This window comes from Erpetoichthys calabaricus, chromosome 16, assembly GCF_900747795.2.
Source record: "Erpetoichthys calabaricus chromosome 16, fErpCal1.3, whole genome shotgun sequence".
NCBI classification, from domain to species: domain Eukaryota; kingdom Metazoa; phylum Chordata; class Cladistia; order Polypteriformes; family Polypteridae; genus Erpetoichthys; species Erpetoichthys calabaricus.
The window spans coordinates 73227799-73244834 of NC_041409.2; the positions used below are offsets into that span (position 1 = coordinate 73227799).

The window sequence follows — 17036 nt, forward strand, 5'->3', positions numbered from 1 at the left end:
TCTGCTGATACCAGCATAGGTGAGAGTTTCCCCCAACCCAGAATTACAGCAGCCCAGGTAAACAGAGAGCTGAGGAGACTTTGTGCCAGAAAAGCAGCGGGTCCAGATGGAGTATCGCCACGACTGCTGGAGGCCTGTGCGTTGGAGCTGGGGAGTCCTCTACAGCGCATCTTCACCCTGAGCCTGGAACAGGGGAGAGTCCTGAGGATTTGGAAAACATCTTGCATCACCCCAGTCCGAAAGTTATCACATCCTAGTGAGCTGAATGACTTCCGGCCTGTCGCTCTGACGTCGCATGTGATGAAAACCATGGAGCGGCTGCTGCTTCACCACCTGAGGCCACAGGTCCACCACGCCCTTGACCCTCTGCAGTTCACATACCAGGAGAAGGTGGGAGCGGAGGATGCCATCATCTACATGCTACACCGATCCCTCTTCCACTTGGACAGAGGCAGTGGTGCTGTAAGAATTACAGTTACACCTATCCTTCAGCACCATGGTAAACAAGATAAATATTAATAACTTGAGTTTAATTGTTCTGGACTTCTCTAGCGCCTTCAACACCATCCAACCTCTGCTCCTTAGGGACAAGCTGACAGAGATGGGAGTAGATTCATACCTAGTGGCATGGATTGTGGACTATCTTACAGCCAGACCTCAGTATGTGCGTCTCGGGAACTGCAGGTCTGAAATTGTGGTCAGCAACACAGGAGCGCCGCAGGGAACTGTACTTTCTCCAGTCCTGTTCAGCCTATATACATCGGACTTCCAATACAACTCGGAGTCCTGCCACGTGCAAAAGTTCGCTGATGACACTGCTATCGTGGGCTGTATCAGGAATGGGCTGGAGGAGGAGTATAGGAACCTAATCAAGGACTTTGTTAAATGGTGCGACTCAAACCACCTACACCTGAACACCAGCAAAACCAAGGAGCTGGTGGTGGATTTTAGGATGACCAGGCCCCTCATGGACCCTGTGATCATCAGAGGTGACTGTATGCAGAGGGTGCAGACCTATAAATACCTGGGAGTGCAGCTGGATTATAAATTGGACTGGACTGCCAATACTGATACTCTGTGTAAGAAAGGACAGAGCTGGTTATACTTCCTTAGAAGGCTGACGTCCTTCAACATCTGCAATAAGATGCTGCAGATGTTCTATCAGACGGTTGTGGCGAGTGCCCTCTTCTACACAGTGGTGTGCTGGGGAGGCAGCATAAAGAAGGACGCCTCACGCCTGGACAAACTGGTGAGGAAGGAAGGCTCTATTGTAGGCACGGAGCTAGACAGTTTGACATCCGTGGCAGAGCGACGGGCGCTTGGCAGGCTCCTGTCAATAATGGAGAATCCACTGCATCCACTGAACAGGATCATCTCCATACAGAGGAGCAGCTTCAGCGACAGACTGCTATCAATGTCCTGCTCCACTGACAGACTGAGGAGATCGTTCCTCCTCAACACTATGCGACTCTTCAATTCCACCCGGATGGGTAAACGTTAACATTATACAAAGATATTGTCTGTCTGTATACCTGCATTGTTATCACTCTTTAATTTAATATTGTTTTTTATCAGTATCCTGCTGCTGGAGTATGTGAATTTCCCCTTGGGATTAATAAAGTATCTATCTATCTATCTATCTATCTATCTATCTATCTATCTATCTATCTATCTATCTATCTATCTATTTATCTTCTATTTATCTATCTATCTATGGTATCTCCCCTGCCAGGTAAGTATGATGGGTCTACATCCTACATTATATACATTGCAGGGCAGACCCAGGACGCTCTGGATCTCGGCTGGCCTGGGAATGCCTCAATATCCCGTTAGAGGAGGTGGCAGGGAACAGGGATGACTGGGTATCTTTGTTTAGATTGCTGCCCCTGTAACTCTGACATGGAGCACAAATTGGATAGGTGGGTGGAAAGCATATAAATGAAAAAAGGTTTTGCCCACCAAAGGCTAAAAGTTTAAAATAAAATCAACAAAAAGGTTAAATTAAACCCTGGCTGTATTGTAACACTGATAGGCAGTGAGAAGAAACCAGCCGACCAGTACCAAAATCAACATCACCGTGGCTGATGCCAACTTCAGTGAGCAGAGGAGCCCAAAATGGACCTAATAAGCTAAGCTAAGAGGCAATGGCACAGAAAGAAAATGGAGTTAGTAAGCCACACAAGTAGCTCAATCCACAGTCCCTGCCTCTGTTTGCCCTTCACACGCACAGCACTGCCATCTGAGCCAGGCCCACAGGGCATTACCACAGCAACCAAGAAAACCTCATAAAATGCAAACAATGTGGCAGTGGGGGCTGGCTGGCTCGGTCAATGAGTAGTAAACATAAAGGATGGAGTCGACTACAAAACTGCAAAACTGGAGCAGTCATCTTCATGGCCGCCACAAATGAGGGAAGGACCACTAGAACAAGGCGTTTTGAAATGAGGCAGTATGGAGCAAAAAGTAAGTAAAGCAGCAGGGTGGAAAAAAAGAGAAGGGCAGAGATGGCGACATATCCCACTCTAATCATCAGCAAGTGACTCGCATAACAGTGCTGGAAAAAGAAAAAACCAAAGGGGGAAGTCGGGCATGAGAAAGTGGCAGTGGGGGACGGTGACTGAGCAAAGGCATCTACAAATGAGTAAAAAGAGGAAAACAACAAAAGGAATTGGTGGCAGTCTCTACACAGCTTGAGTCAGGCTCTCCTTGCTACTCTCCACAAAGACAAAAGGACAGTCAGCTTGACATCATGATCCTCCCAGCCCAGTGCAGTAAGGGTTTAGCACTGGGAGCTGTGGAGTGTCAGTGAAGAAGCCCGAGCACTGATGGCACCACACACATAACAGTCCTGGGGTGGCTGAAAGGGCATCTCACAGAAATAAAGTGTCATGTAGAAGGGCCCAGTGCTGTCACGCGGATATCAATACGATTTATCTCTATGTTTATAAAGCAATAGAATCTGTTTGTTTGTTTGTTTGCTGTTTATACCCAGCTTTGTTTTTTTAAGCCACAGATTTGTAAGCCTCTTCTCACCACAAGTCAGGTTGTTCACAATTTCAAATTTGATTCTTTTGTTTATGCTAATATTGTTTTTTACTTAGTTTCTATGTAGCTATGTATCTTCTGTTATGTTCCATGTGTTTTGTGGGTAGTTATTTCCCCAAGAAGTGGAACCACCTGCCCATCTCCACCAGAAACTGCCCTCGGCCTTTTGAAAATGAGGGTTTCCCACAGTTCCTGGCAGTTCATGGAAAAGCGCTCATTCTTGGATTTGGTGAATATTTTCTTGTGCTTTTCTGAATCCATGCTCTGTTCCCTAACTTTGCCCTGGATTTCATATTCATACTGGGACTTTGTTTGCATTAGATTGTCTTTGTCTTTTCAGGCAATTCCTCCTTTTGCCTTTTTGTGCTCTACGGAGCTTCATGTTATTTCAGAGCACTGCTGTTGAGAATAAATCTTTTATTTAATAAAGATTCTACATTTCCTCTGTGTTATCAGGCCAGGGCTTTATGGCAGGATTTCCCCCTTCTAGTGGGCATTTTTGGAACCATTTAGGCACCCACCTGAAGTAAAAGAGGGCAGACAAGATACGTGATGCTCTTAAAAGAAGTACTTACACTTTCTCCGACTCAGGGTTTTGGGAGACTGAAACCTGTCTTAGCAGCATCGGGTACAAGGCAGGATTGAGTCCTGGACCAGGCCTCAGAGGGCTCACTTTCACATAAACCAATAATGAGCTTATTAACCTCCTTAGCATTACATTTTTTCTCCAAAAAAAAAAATGTAACAACTGTTGCATTTTTTGGTTTCAAAAATTGCATTTTTATTAAATCTCATCTTTCTACTGTAAAACGTGCAAAACGCTAAAACATCCAAGTCAGAAGTGTAAAAAATATAATAATGATACAAATAATAATAATGAATAATATGAAGTGAATAATACATAATAATAATGATGATGCTAATACCAGATATCATCAGCAGCTACCAGCTCCCATCTGTTTGAACGGGAAACTGCTTTGGTGTACGGTCATTTACCCAACACTGCTCAGCGTAAAGGTTTGCCTCAACAACAATTCATCATTAAATTCACGTCATCATCAAGAAATAACTTCAAGTAAATAATGGATCTTGGCTGTCAACGTTCACTTTTATTCCTGGCTGCCCCACAAAATCAAAACAAGGTGGTGCTGGTTTATTTGAATTTATTTGGTCAACAGAAACCCAACATGAGCGTCACTTTTGGATTTATCAGAGTAACTTTCAGTTTCACTGTCCATTTCAGTTTCACTGCCTGACGACATCTCTGTTGATGAGAGGCTCCTCAACATCACTGTTCATATTACTGTCAAGAGTGTGCAACACCTGGGCTGGTGAGAAACACTTCTTACCAGACGCCATTATAAGGTTGGAGAAGTCGTGTCTACACCATTGCCTGGGCAACATCGGGCCTGACACTTACAGTATGTAATGCACGTCTACACTGTTGACTGACTAATGCTTAGGACTAACGCTGTTAGCATTTGTACATCCCAAGTAATCCTCAGGTCTACTGCTTACATGAGATGCATCTATACAGTTGCCAGTGTGACACTCGGGACTAACGCTTTTAACACAGTTTTCACAGCCCAAGTGATGCTCGGGTCTAATGCTAAGGAGACGAAGAGTCGCCAATTAACCTAAAATGCACACCAAAACGTCCACTGTGTGAGCCACAGCAACTGAGGAGCTGGGTTCGTTATACTGCTTTTAGTACAGAAACACAAATTCCCTCAGCCACAGAGCTCATCTCAGGGTCATGGGATATCACCATGTGAAGTAAGAGTAGCAGGAGTATGGCGGCAGCAGAGTTGCTGCAGAACGGCGGTGAGACTTTTCAAGCACAACTTATATCACAATATCATGAAAGTGAGAACAGAGTAGGAACTCTGGCCACCTCTGAACCAGCAGTCATTTAGAGATGTTGGCATTTAAAACTAAAGCTGGTGAACTTACTGATGGTGATCCAGACCTGAGACAGGTGAGATGGGGTGCCTACTGACCCACCTGGAGGAGTGCAATCAGGTGTTGTGTTTGTGTTCGAGAGAGATGTGATCAATACAGCCATCATACTCAATACACGTGTACCACAGAAAGCACAATGTATGCAAAATGGCCTTCCAAAATGAGTGCCTGAAGTCTGCCCACCCATTTAGCCTTACAAAGTCATGTTGATGTACACAGCACTGGTGAGCTTTGTTGGGCTGAATGGCCTGTTCTCGTCTAGAGTGCTCTAATGTACCTCTGTACCCCAGAGAAATCATCCATTAAGCCTTCCATCCATTTTTTAAAGCTGCTAATTTTATTATAGAAGTCACAGGGCTGGCACCTTTGGCATCATCATACAGGCAAACCCCATGACAGGTTGCTCTCACTCATCATTCCAGCCAGCATGTCTTTCAGACATAGATGGAGAGCAGAAGGACCATCTGGATACAAGGAGAACTTCACACATATAATGACTAAGCCTGGAGTCAAAGTCGGAGGTCCCTAGAGCTGTGAGGCTGCAGCAGCAGCTACTGATCTACTAGGCAACCGCCATCAAAGGAGTAAATCATTCAACTCTTATAATTAGCAACATCAGAAGGTGCATTAAATAAGGATAACATGTAGTAAGATAACAAAAGTGGGGACATGTCAGCATGAGTGGAGGCCCCCTGTGTACCGTGCATGGACCAATGCAGGGATATTATCTACAGCTTTTAAAATGGCAGACTTCACAGACACCCAGCGGGTGGCATTCTACATTTGGGCAACCAATTAATGCTTGTTCCCAGCAAAGTCAGGCAGTGTGCCCTCCGGTCTGCAGTTCCCAGTAAACATCACCAGCAAAAGAAGCTGGTAAAATGATGGAGAATTGGACTGAAAACCCTCAAGAACTGAGCCTGTGTAGTGCAAATAAAGCATTTATACTTGCTTCTGAATGATGAGCAACACACAATAGGGATGAACCACCCCAACAGTCCACCAAATGCTATGTTAATTTATTTGTTAAAACACACACACACACACACACACACACACACACTCACACACACACACACACTAGTTCACCAAATGTGTAAGAGTCAAAAAAACTGTAAAACAAAGGCACACTCACAGACCTAATGCCCTTCACTGCCCAACTCTTTGTCCTTTCCAGTCAGGTGTTGGAATGTGAGCTGATGGTCTACAAACTTCTGGACAATCCCAGAGCTGTTTGCACAAACCTATAGATAGAGGCCACCAAGATTACAAGAAAACATCTGGATGCTGTGATTTAGCTCACAAGTAACCAAGATGGAGTGAAGCCCTCAGAATCACCTAGGGAAGCAGGCCAGAATCCTAACAGCTTGCCCAGAAGAGGTGCACCAAATAGCGGCTTAGCTTCCACTTGAGTGACTGGCTTTTGGCCTATGACAGGGAAAAATTTGCTTCATTCTCAAAGGCCCAAAACACATTCAAAATGCCTTGCAAGAGAGAGGATCACCATCAACTCTTGGCTTGCATAGAGCAAGGTCACAAGAAAACATATTTAAAAGGAGTATTAATTGAATGCAAATAATCCTGGACAATCCAAGACAAACGTGCTCCAAATCAAAAATCCTGAGGAGTGATCCAAGAAACAGCAACAAAAATTCAAGAACTTGAGCAAAAATTGAATCAACAAATTCCACCAGAGCATATTCAAATGAACTGCACTGGACTTCAAGTCCCAGCTTACCTTTGTAAAGTTGGGGGCAGTCCCTTAAATGTGATGGACCTGTGGCATCAACTCTTTGGGATTTACCCATAAATTACAAGGAAAATGAGAGAATTGCAGGACACGATTAGATACTAAATAATAACCAATCACAATAAATTAACAGATAATACATAATCAAAGAATTAATAAATGAACTGAAGAGTATTATAAAAAAACAATGGAACACAATGAATGGTAATAGGATAAAATGAAGCACTTCAAACATGAGTCAGGCAGGAACCCTGGCTTGACTTTAATGCCTATTTAATTAGGCATGACGGCCGGTGGTTAGCATTCCTGCTTCACAGTTCCAGCAGACTGGACTCCACTCCTGGCCAGGGCCGAGTTGACATGTGAATTGCTGTAGACTCACACCACAAAGCATCTCCTTTAACTCACTCTACTTCTGAATCAGACGCTGTGGGTTCACAAATCACCACAACACAAATCTTCGAACAGAGGTGCCTCATGGTATGAATCCACTACAATTCACTTGGCGACGAGGATGGGAATTACACTATGGATGCGGCAGAGTGTAGTGACAGCGCTATGCAGAAAATTTGGGGGCTGACACAGTGAGAGATCAGCCAGGATGCGCACTGCTCACAGTATTCAGAGACAGGTTCTGCACGGCCCATTGAAGGAGTTACTCCTTTAGCTCACACTCCAAAGAGATTGCTTCTAAGTCAGATGCTGTGGGTTAATAGCTCGTCACCAGCAGTTCACACCACAGCACAGATCTTCAAACAGAGATGCTTCATGGTGTCAGTCCATGGCAATGCAGCCTGTCAGCATACTGTTGACAATATGGCCATTCTGCTAAGCTTAGTGGGACTAAATTAAATGGGACACAGAAGGGGGCTAGGGCCAGTACTGGAAGACGAATGTGTCTGCATGCTTCTGTCAATACCTGACGTGCGTGTGTTTTCTCGCAGGCATACACTACATCACATGGTGCGCTGATTCATCTGTACTGTTCATCCGCAAATATTTTACAGTAAGTCGAAAACAAAGAATTTGTTGCATTTGTAAACATATCCAAACTTTTCATTAGGAAGTTGTATGTCACCTGACACAAAAATATTACTACAGCTATGGTACAATGAGAAGTCAAGCAAAATGACACATTTCATTGGCTAACTGAACAGATTACAATATACAAGCTAAAAGGGGTCATTTTGCTTGACTTCTTATTGCATCCATAATGACTAACACAGTACAACGCCCTACTACTATAGCTTTGGTAAAATTTTCAGCGTGAAACATATTCTTTGCAATCATTGTAAAAGTCAAAAGTTATCATGTTTCAGAGTAAAAGTCAAAATATTTACTTGTTAACAAAGAGAAATTCAACTTCTGAACTCAAATGAACTGCCATTTAATTATCATTCTGTGGTTTGGATTGGACAGCATCATAAAACCTGATTGGATTTACGCCTGTGTGGAAATGGTGTACATGTATAGTGCAGACTGGGCCAGGTATTAAATATTTACCTCCAGTCTGGAACGTGCTGACCAGTGAGAATACCTTTAAACCCAACCTGACTTCACCCACTGGCTCATCTTATATATACAGTGGAACCTCAGTTCACAACCATAATTCGTTCCAAAACTCTGGTCGTAACCCGATTTGGTCGTGAACCGAAGTAATTTCCCCCATAGGATTGTATGTAAATACAATTAATCCGTTCCAGACCGTACGAACTGTATGTAAATATATTATTTTAAAGATTTTTAAGCACAAATATAGTTAATTATACCATAGAATGTACAGCGTAATAGTAAACTAAATGTAAAAACATTGAATAACCCTGAGAAAATCTTGAACAACAGAGAAAACTAACACTGCAAGAGTTTGCGCCATAGAGCTACAAACTGCTTGCTAAAAACACTTTTTTTAATGAGTTTTAAGCACAGGGAAAAAAATGAACATTTGAAAAATCCGTAATTTAATAAACAACCAAGAAAAGTAACATTGCAACAATGCAGGCTACGAACCGATCGCTGTAAACAGAAGTGAAGTGGAGATTAAAATCCAATAGAAAAAAGTCTTCATTAAATACAACGAGGTTAAAACAATGATGGAATCTGTCTCTTTAAAAACAAGCCCTTATGCGGCCAGCCCTCTCTCTCTCTCGCTCGCTCTCTCTCTCTCGCGTGTGTCTGTGTGTGTCTCTCTCGCTTGCTGCACAGGTGCGCGTGCGGAAATCATCGGCACGCACAAACCGAAAGGGAAACTGGCTTGTTCGTATACCGAGTGTGTGGTCGTGAACAGATGCAAAAGTTTGGTGAACTTTTTGGTCCTAAACCGATTTGTACGTGTTCCAAGACGTTTGTAAACAAAGGTTCCACTGTAAAGGTCTAGGTGTGGAAGTGTGTGTGTCTGTCTGTCCGGAAGTGACAGGTGGAGTCGGGGTAAGGGCTCCTCCTCTGAGGAAACAGAAAACTAACCGTCTCTACATGGAAGTGCGTGTGTGTCTGTCTGCCCGGCCCGGAAGTGTGAGGCTACTACAGCATGAAGCTCAGAGAGCGGGCAAGGCGGTCCCAATTAACGAGTCGGAAGAAGAAAGTGACTCTGTTGCCAAAGTAAAACCGCCAAGAAAAGAGACAATCACTAACGCAAGACGAGACAAGCACATCGGCAAAACGATATCCCTTTTACTTTTCCTCCCGCCGCTAATACACAAGCGAGGCGAGCACGTCAGCATAACGAACCCTAGGAGAGAGACGCCCAAGGTAGTTCCTCTCAAATACCTGACATCTCCACATTTCAATTTTATTTCTGACAATTTCAATAGTTTCTAGGACCCCATGCTTTTTACAAGATGAGCTTACACAGCTAGTACTATATAAAAGCCCCACCATTCCAAAGCATTCTTAATGCCTAACTTTCATCTTTCCATCATTTCCACTTGACATCCCAATTTTTCATCTGTCATTTGTTTTCTTCTTACAAGTGAATCTTTTAACCCCCATATCCTCACAGGTGGTGCAGTGGTAGTGCTGGTGCTTTGCAGTAAGGAGATTGTGGGTTCGCTTCCTGGGTCCTCCCTGTGTGGAGAGCGCTTTGAGTAGTGAGAAAAGCGCTATAAAAAATATAAAGAATTATTATTATTAACCGTAATAATATTTTGATGAAGTTAACTGATACTTACTGTTCTTGGATGTGCGTTGCTTGAGTGTGGGTGGATTTGTGAAGTAGAGGATGTCATTTCAATGCAGTGTATGTTCCTGAACTAACTACTGATGGGGAAAATATGGAAACACCACTCAATCTAAAATGTGCCCCCGTGGGAGGAGAACCACAGAACCGGCACAAAAAGCCACACACACACAGGGAAATGTGAATGGTAGAGGGGCTCCAAATGCTAGCCTGAGTCAGAAGTGTCCAGTGATGCAGGACTTCTTTTATTCCAGTTAATTTGACAGCCATCACAAGTGTCACCATTTAATGGCCTAATAACTGGCACCCTGCTTTGAGGTTATAGCTACTGGGATAGGCACCGGCCTCCTAAGACCCTGAACTGAATATGCTGATTAGAAAATGGATGGATTATCAGCCACATGAGCCTACTTCACATTATTCTACCTTTTGCAAATCAAAGTGGCATAACAGTTAACTCTGCGGTGGGTTGGCGCCCTGCCCGGGATTTGATTGGCTGACCCTGTGTTAGGATATAGCTGGTTGGATTATAGATGGATGGATAACAGTTAGTTCTGCTGCCTCATAGCTCCACCACTATTGAACTCGTAGCTTAGTGTCTAGATTGCCTAGTAAGGGCTGGGCGGTCTCGTGGCTTCAGAACCCCTGCAGATTTTGATTTTTCTGTCCTTCCTGGCCATTGGACATTACTTTATTCTTTGTTAATTAGTATTGCCTAATCTTATTTTTATATATTTTTTTCATCTTGTAAAGCACTTTGAGCTATATCATTTGTATGAAAATGTGCTATAGAAATAAAGGTTGTTGTTGTTGGTGTGGAGTTGACATGTACTCACTATGCCCAATGGGACTTTTACATGTGTACTGTATGTGTAAGTGTGTATAGACTAGCATTACACAAGAGAGTGGGTGCAGCCTGTAATGGACTGGCATTCCCATCTGCAGTTAGCTCCTGTTCTGCTCCTGAGAATTGGATAGGCTTGTAATAGTATAGAGACATTGGTGGGATTTAAAAATAAAAAAATTACACAACCCCGTGTCCCTGTGGTTGGGATATAGCGGGTTGGATAATGGATGGAAAATTACACAAGCATGATACAACACAACTAATATGATTTTGGAAATTATGTTATGTGGCTAAACGAGCCCAGCAGATCACCTGATCACACCAAACCAAAAGGCATCACTGTCCCTAAAGAGACAAGGACATGCATGTCTCCATGAAAGCTTTCAGATTTCTGAGGAATATTAGTGACACTCCTGTGCTATAGTAGTGGCCATTAGACCTTCCTTGCCCACCCCAAAAACACTGCTGCTGATCGAGGCCTGGTAGCTGGCACTCTGTATGCGAGATATGCCACTGCTTATCACAAACCCCACCCTGCTGCCCTCTCCAGTCCCCCTTCAGCTTTCCTTAAAGAAAAAGAAAATCCAGCAGTCAACTGCAGGGGAGCCCAGAGAGCATTAATAATGCAGCGCACACAGCAGCTCAGCGAGCGCCGTCCCACCAAGGCAGCCAGTGAATGGGAGAGCAAATGAATGGGAGTGACAAAGCCAAGCGTCTCCCAGGGCACAGTGCTCATTTCTCAAACACAACTGTGCACGCGATTTTAAGGATCTTCCCATTATGGTTGACACCCACCCACCTAAGAAACAGGAAGAAAAAGAACCATCTCAAATCTAATGAAAACATGCAACAATGCCTGCAACGCCATGGAGAGAAGACGCAATCGATGTTGCTGTGGCAACTCCATACGCACGGAATGTGTCCCCCCCCCCCCCCCCCCACCCTCGTCCCCCCCTGGGAAAGCCATACCGGCAGCAGACTTGCCTCCGTGCACACACATTAACAGCGATCTCGTCCACCCTGTTGTGGTGAAGGCAGACAACAGCCTGACCGCTAACTCGAGGTGTCCGTCCATCAACACCAATACCCCTCATTCAGGCTTCAAGGGGAATGGGGGGGAATGCTTGGAGGAGGAGGAGTTTAGGTGGTGTTCTGTCCTGATAGAGGAGGACCCCTTTTCAGACAAAAGCTCAGTGGGAACTTGGACTGATCTCTGCAAGGAGAAGTGCTGAAACCAAAATTAGCAAGAGATGTACGTGACGCCATGCAGTTAAACGGCTCATCAATACTTTTACATTGTTTAAAATTTCACTGTGCATAGTGCTTTCAAAATAGGAATCAAAAAATAATCCATACTAAAATACTGAATGAAAAACAAATTAGTGTAGCAGTGGAAAATGGCATAAGAGAGACTAAATTTTATAACCAACAGGAGTAGGAATACTTTGAAAATGTCCATAATAGCAAATCACATGTGAGACTTTTGGAGAAAACTTCTAATTAAACACAAACAAGATTATGCACTTTAATCTTCCTTTTTTGAATCTTTATCAAAATGAGTGCAAAAAAATGAAAGCTGAGGCTCTAAGCCAAAGTGCCTGAAGGGAATAACAATTTTAAAAATGGAGGAGTGACTGAGTACAGCATTACACAGAACACAAATCTGCTGGGATTCGGGAAGGATTCTAGTAAGACTTGCCGCAATCTCTGCATCTGCTCCCAACGATTTTGACAGTGGATGGCAAGGACATGCCAGAAGTACCAGACCGGTGTTGGTGTATTTAGAGCATGGGCCTGTGTTGTGATGCAATCTGGTAAAAAATATCATTAAAATCAAGCAAGTAACAGGAATAAAGTCACAGATCCAAAGGGCATTCAAGTGTAAGATTAGATTAGGCTTTGGGGCGCACTCTGATGGACGGGCACTACATCCTTCCAAGGGTGGTAGCAGGGACAGGCAACCTTCCTCATGCCACACTGAACTGGACAGGCAGTGGATTGATTTGAACATAGAAATAAATTCAGAAAAATGGAAACACCAGCTGTTTAAGCTAGAAGGTGCTATATAAGGCAACAGCAGTTTGATGGTTTCACCTTCTATAACTCCGTGCATGGCATTAGCTCACAGCTGGCATGCAGGATGATTGGTACAAACTGGCATCTTACACCATTCTCTAACTTCTCATTAAAAGCTTACAGCCAGTAAAAAGAAACCAATGCTCAATGAACATTTCATTCTTTTCTTGCAGTATTTGGCCTGGCGGGGAGAATGTGATTTATTTTTTTACTGTTCATGTTGGTCTCCTCATGGATAGACAGTCAGATAGATAAAGGACAGACAGACACGTCAGTAGGATAGATAGATAGATAGATAGATAGATAGATAGATAGATAGATAGATAGATAGATAGATAGATAGATACTTTATTTGTCCATAATAGTAAATTAAAACTTTACTGAAGCTCAAGAAAAATATAAATACCTGTATTATTTAAAAATCACAACTCCTCCAAACACACACAAAGACATTTGGTTTAGATAAAGACGAGACCTGTGACAAGCCAAATGGTGATAGTAAACTGGCCCGGTGTGAGTGTCTACACAAGTGTGCTTTCTGATGCACTGGCATCACCCTAGTGGTTGGTTTCTGCTCTCTGCTAATTTCCCATTGTGACCCTGGACTGGAAAAAGCAGGTTGAAAAGTGGAGGAACTGATAGATGGCAGTAGAGTGAATCCATATTTTACTAGTTACTAGCGATTCACTTGTTCTTTTTAAACAATACTAGACCCTTTATTTCAGATGGATGGCGTACCTCGCTAGATAAGACTAAGATAACCTTCCTGCAAAATTTTGTCAAATATTAGCTATACCTCCTGCCTAGAACTGCTCATCTTTGACTTTCGTCGTACACCTCAACATCACAAGGTGCTATCAAATTTGCATCTATGAGTTCCCATTGTTTTTTTTTATTTTTATACGACTCCAACACTTCTACTTTCCAGTGCTTGTACACTGATTTACAGCCCAATCCACAGTCAAACTCAACCTTTCTGTGCCCAACAGACAGAGAATCAACAGTGATGCAGGTGCTATGTAACCTGCATGTTTAAATCTACTTAGCGTTTGCCTATGGTGTGAAAGGTTGAGACTCATATCTGCTTTTGACCACCTAAAAAGATGCCATATAACAGGATGATGGCGCTCATCTGGCACAGCTTCACCAGGATACTGAAATATTCCCAGTACTATGAAGTGCTACATGACGCTGTATTCTATCAGGTCTCCAAGTTTTTTTTATCTTCTACTTGGACAAAAGCATGCACCGCTGCACAAAAAGGCGCTATATATCATACCCTTTGCAGCTTTCACACTTTACTGAAGCACACATAAAGATGTGCCAATGTATCAAGGGTGCCATAGCATATAACAAGGCAGTTCCTTACATTCCACCTCGAACCTGAAACATGTACCTCGCACCAAGGTGCTGTATAAGAAAAGGCAATGAATGGCTGCTCTCTTACCTTATGGAGCTTCCACATGGCCCCCAGTGCCTTGACTTCGTGGCTCGCGTGGCGGCCCTCCTCCAAGCACTGGTAACAGACAGGGATCTTGCACTGAACACAGTACATGCTGTGGTTCTCCAGTTCGTGCTCGGTACACGTTGAGATTTTGCGGGGGCTCAGCTGGCGGCTGACCCGACCCTGTGCAGGAGGCACCAAGCGGTGTTTGGCGAGCGGACCCCTTGGCGGGTGGCAGCGCATGCGGCAAGGCTCGCAGTAGAAGACGTCGCACTGCTCGCACATGACCGTGGCCTCCTTGGGGCTCTTCTCACACAGCTGACACTTGAGTGCCGCTGCTTTGCTCTGCTGGTACCGGTCGACCACCCCTTCCAGAACCCGATTCTTGGGGAAGCCGCGAAGCCCCCGCTCGTCCAGGATCAGGCTGCGGTGGCATTGCGGGCAGGTGATGCAGGAATTGCGAGGAATAGGAGGCAAGGATCCGGGGTGTTGAAGCAAATGGTGCTGGGGTTGAGGATGTGCAGGTGGGGGGACGGCGGGGGGAAACACCCGGATTCCATTAGGGGATTTCTGGCAAGGGGTGGTCGGTGCACTAGCGAAGCCCCCGTAAGACCCGTAGCCGCTGTCCGCCTCGCTGTACAAACTCATCTTGTCCAAGTCCAGGTAGTCGTAATCTGAAGCGGCCGAGCCCGACGCCCGGCGACTTCGTGGAGACTCCGCATCTGGGGTCTGCACAAGGATGTTGCGGGCGCACGCCATGCAGATATTGTGAGAGCAAGGCAGGATAATGGGCTCCCGGTAAAACGAACCGCACACCGGGCATTTCAACTCCTCTTCCATTTCTTCCATCGGTAGCTGAGGCGATTAGGACTGTCTCGGGCAGACAACAAGGAATGAGGCGTAGAGAGAGCGTCGCCTGCAGGAGCTCTCCAAGGTCCCGACTTTACCGCTTGCGAGTGCGGCGCTCACAATGTCCTGCTGTCCGAGAGCGCGCATATATACGTACCACAACCTAACCCGACAGGCACGCGCTTACCCGCCCACGCGCAACGTCCTCAAGAGACACGTAAGCTCGGCTGCTGCCATTCGTTGATTCAATTGTCAGTGAGGGATGCCCCTTTTCCCTCGAAGTGCTACAGTTGTGGGTTACAAAGCGACTACAATGAAGGGGGGGTTGGTTCGGCTTTAGGGGGCGGTTCCAAGGCGCGGGAGGAAAGGGCTACGATGTGCGAGTCCTCTCATTCATTCATTCATTTTTTCTTTCATTCATTTGACTGAAAGACCGCATGCCGCAAAAGCGTACCCTCCATCAACCCAAGGGGTTCTTGGAGTCTCACTGAACAGGGAAAGGACAACCTCAGTAGCAATAACACTCATCCTGTAGAGCGTTTGTCATCCCGATAGTTAAATGCTTAAGCAAATAATAACTGAAAGACACCTCAGAAACAAAGAAGAGAATATATATATATATTCATACATACACACACAACGTATTTGCTTGTTTTTTTCATTTTTCACTTAAGGTAACCAGTTGGCTGTTCCTAAAGGCTGGAGATTTCCTGAAGGGATAACTTAAGTAAATCATTTTATGATATGTGAATAAACTATCTTATTATCCATCCATCCATCCATTTCCCAACCCGCTGAATCCGAACACAGGGTCACGGGGGTCTGCTGGAGCCAATCCCAGCCAACACTGGGTACAAGGCAGGAACCAATCCTGGGCAGGGTGCCAACCCACCGCAGGACACACACAAACACACCCACACACCAGGCACACACTAGGGCCAATTTAGAATCGCCAATCCACCTAACCTGCATGTCTTTGGACTGTGGGAGGAAACCGGAGTGCCCGGAGGAAACCCACGCAGACACGGGGAGAACATGCAAACTCCACACAGGGAGGACCCGGGAATCGAACCCAGGTCCCCAGATCTCCCATCTGCGAGGCAGCAGCGCTACCCACTGCGCCACCGTGCCACCCCTATCTTATTATGACTCAGATTTAAACACCAAATGAGGAATCTTACAGTAATAATTTGCATGCTTTGTGTCCATCTAGATTCCCTTTTTGCGCCATTTTCTGCAGCAGAGACCATATTCTCCTGTGATCCTAAATTGGATTAAAGGATGTTCAGCATTACTATATACATAGAGAGAATGTGTATACCGTATATATTGTAAAGAACCGGGGTGCATGAGAGTCAGAGGAATGGATTCAGCCACCTTATGTCAGACCACTGGTGTAGCTCTAAAAAAAGATCTCTGTCTTTTTCAATGACACGTACTCAACACAGCCAGGACTTCAGCTTGGAGCGCATGGTGCCGCAGCTTTGTCCCCTTGACCCGCGCACACACAGGCTGCCAGCCTGCTCCACCTCTCTCTTCTCACCCAGGATTAGAGGCAACCTGACTGCCATACTAGCCATGAGCTGACCCAAGGCCAGGGTCCATACCCAAGGTTCAACTGGCAGCCACATACACAGACCAATAGTGCTCAGCAGCAGGTTGGCGTGGAATAAAATGCATGTGCACTATGCAATATCTGTACCCCTAATCATGCTGTTCACAGGGCTGCTTATATAGCTGGCTTCTCTCAGTATCCCCACCCCCTTCAGTTCCCCCTTCTGAATATATGTAGTATACTAGTACTGTACCCGTTTATTAAAACAAGCACAACAGTACAATGCGAAGTCTGTCTGTTTGTGATCGTTTATTTAGGAACCTCCGTTCACTGGAT

The 17036-nt window shown here is 44.8% G+C and overlaps 1 protein-coding gene across 6 annotated transcripts in view; it reads right to left on the minus strand.

The window, feature by feature from the left end:
* trim9 (tripartite motif containing 9) overlaps positions 1-15336 on the minus strand; it is a 46102-nt gene extending 30766 nt beyond the window's left edge. For 2 of the 6 annotated variants that reach the window (XM_028821930.2, XM_028821928.2), the window contains exon 1: positions 14300-15335. In XM_028821930.2, the coding sequence (XP_028677763.1) occupies positions 14300-15145 (846 nt within the window). In that variant the 5' untranslated portion in view covers positions 15146-15335. Of the gene's footprint in view, positions 1-14299 lie in introns of all 6 variants that reach the window. The other 4 variants (XM_028821932.2, XM_028821931.2, XM_028821929.2 and 1 more) reach the window with 3 other exon arrangements.
* Positions 15337-17036: the final 1700 nt, after the last annotated feature.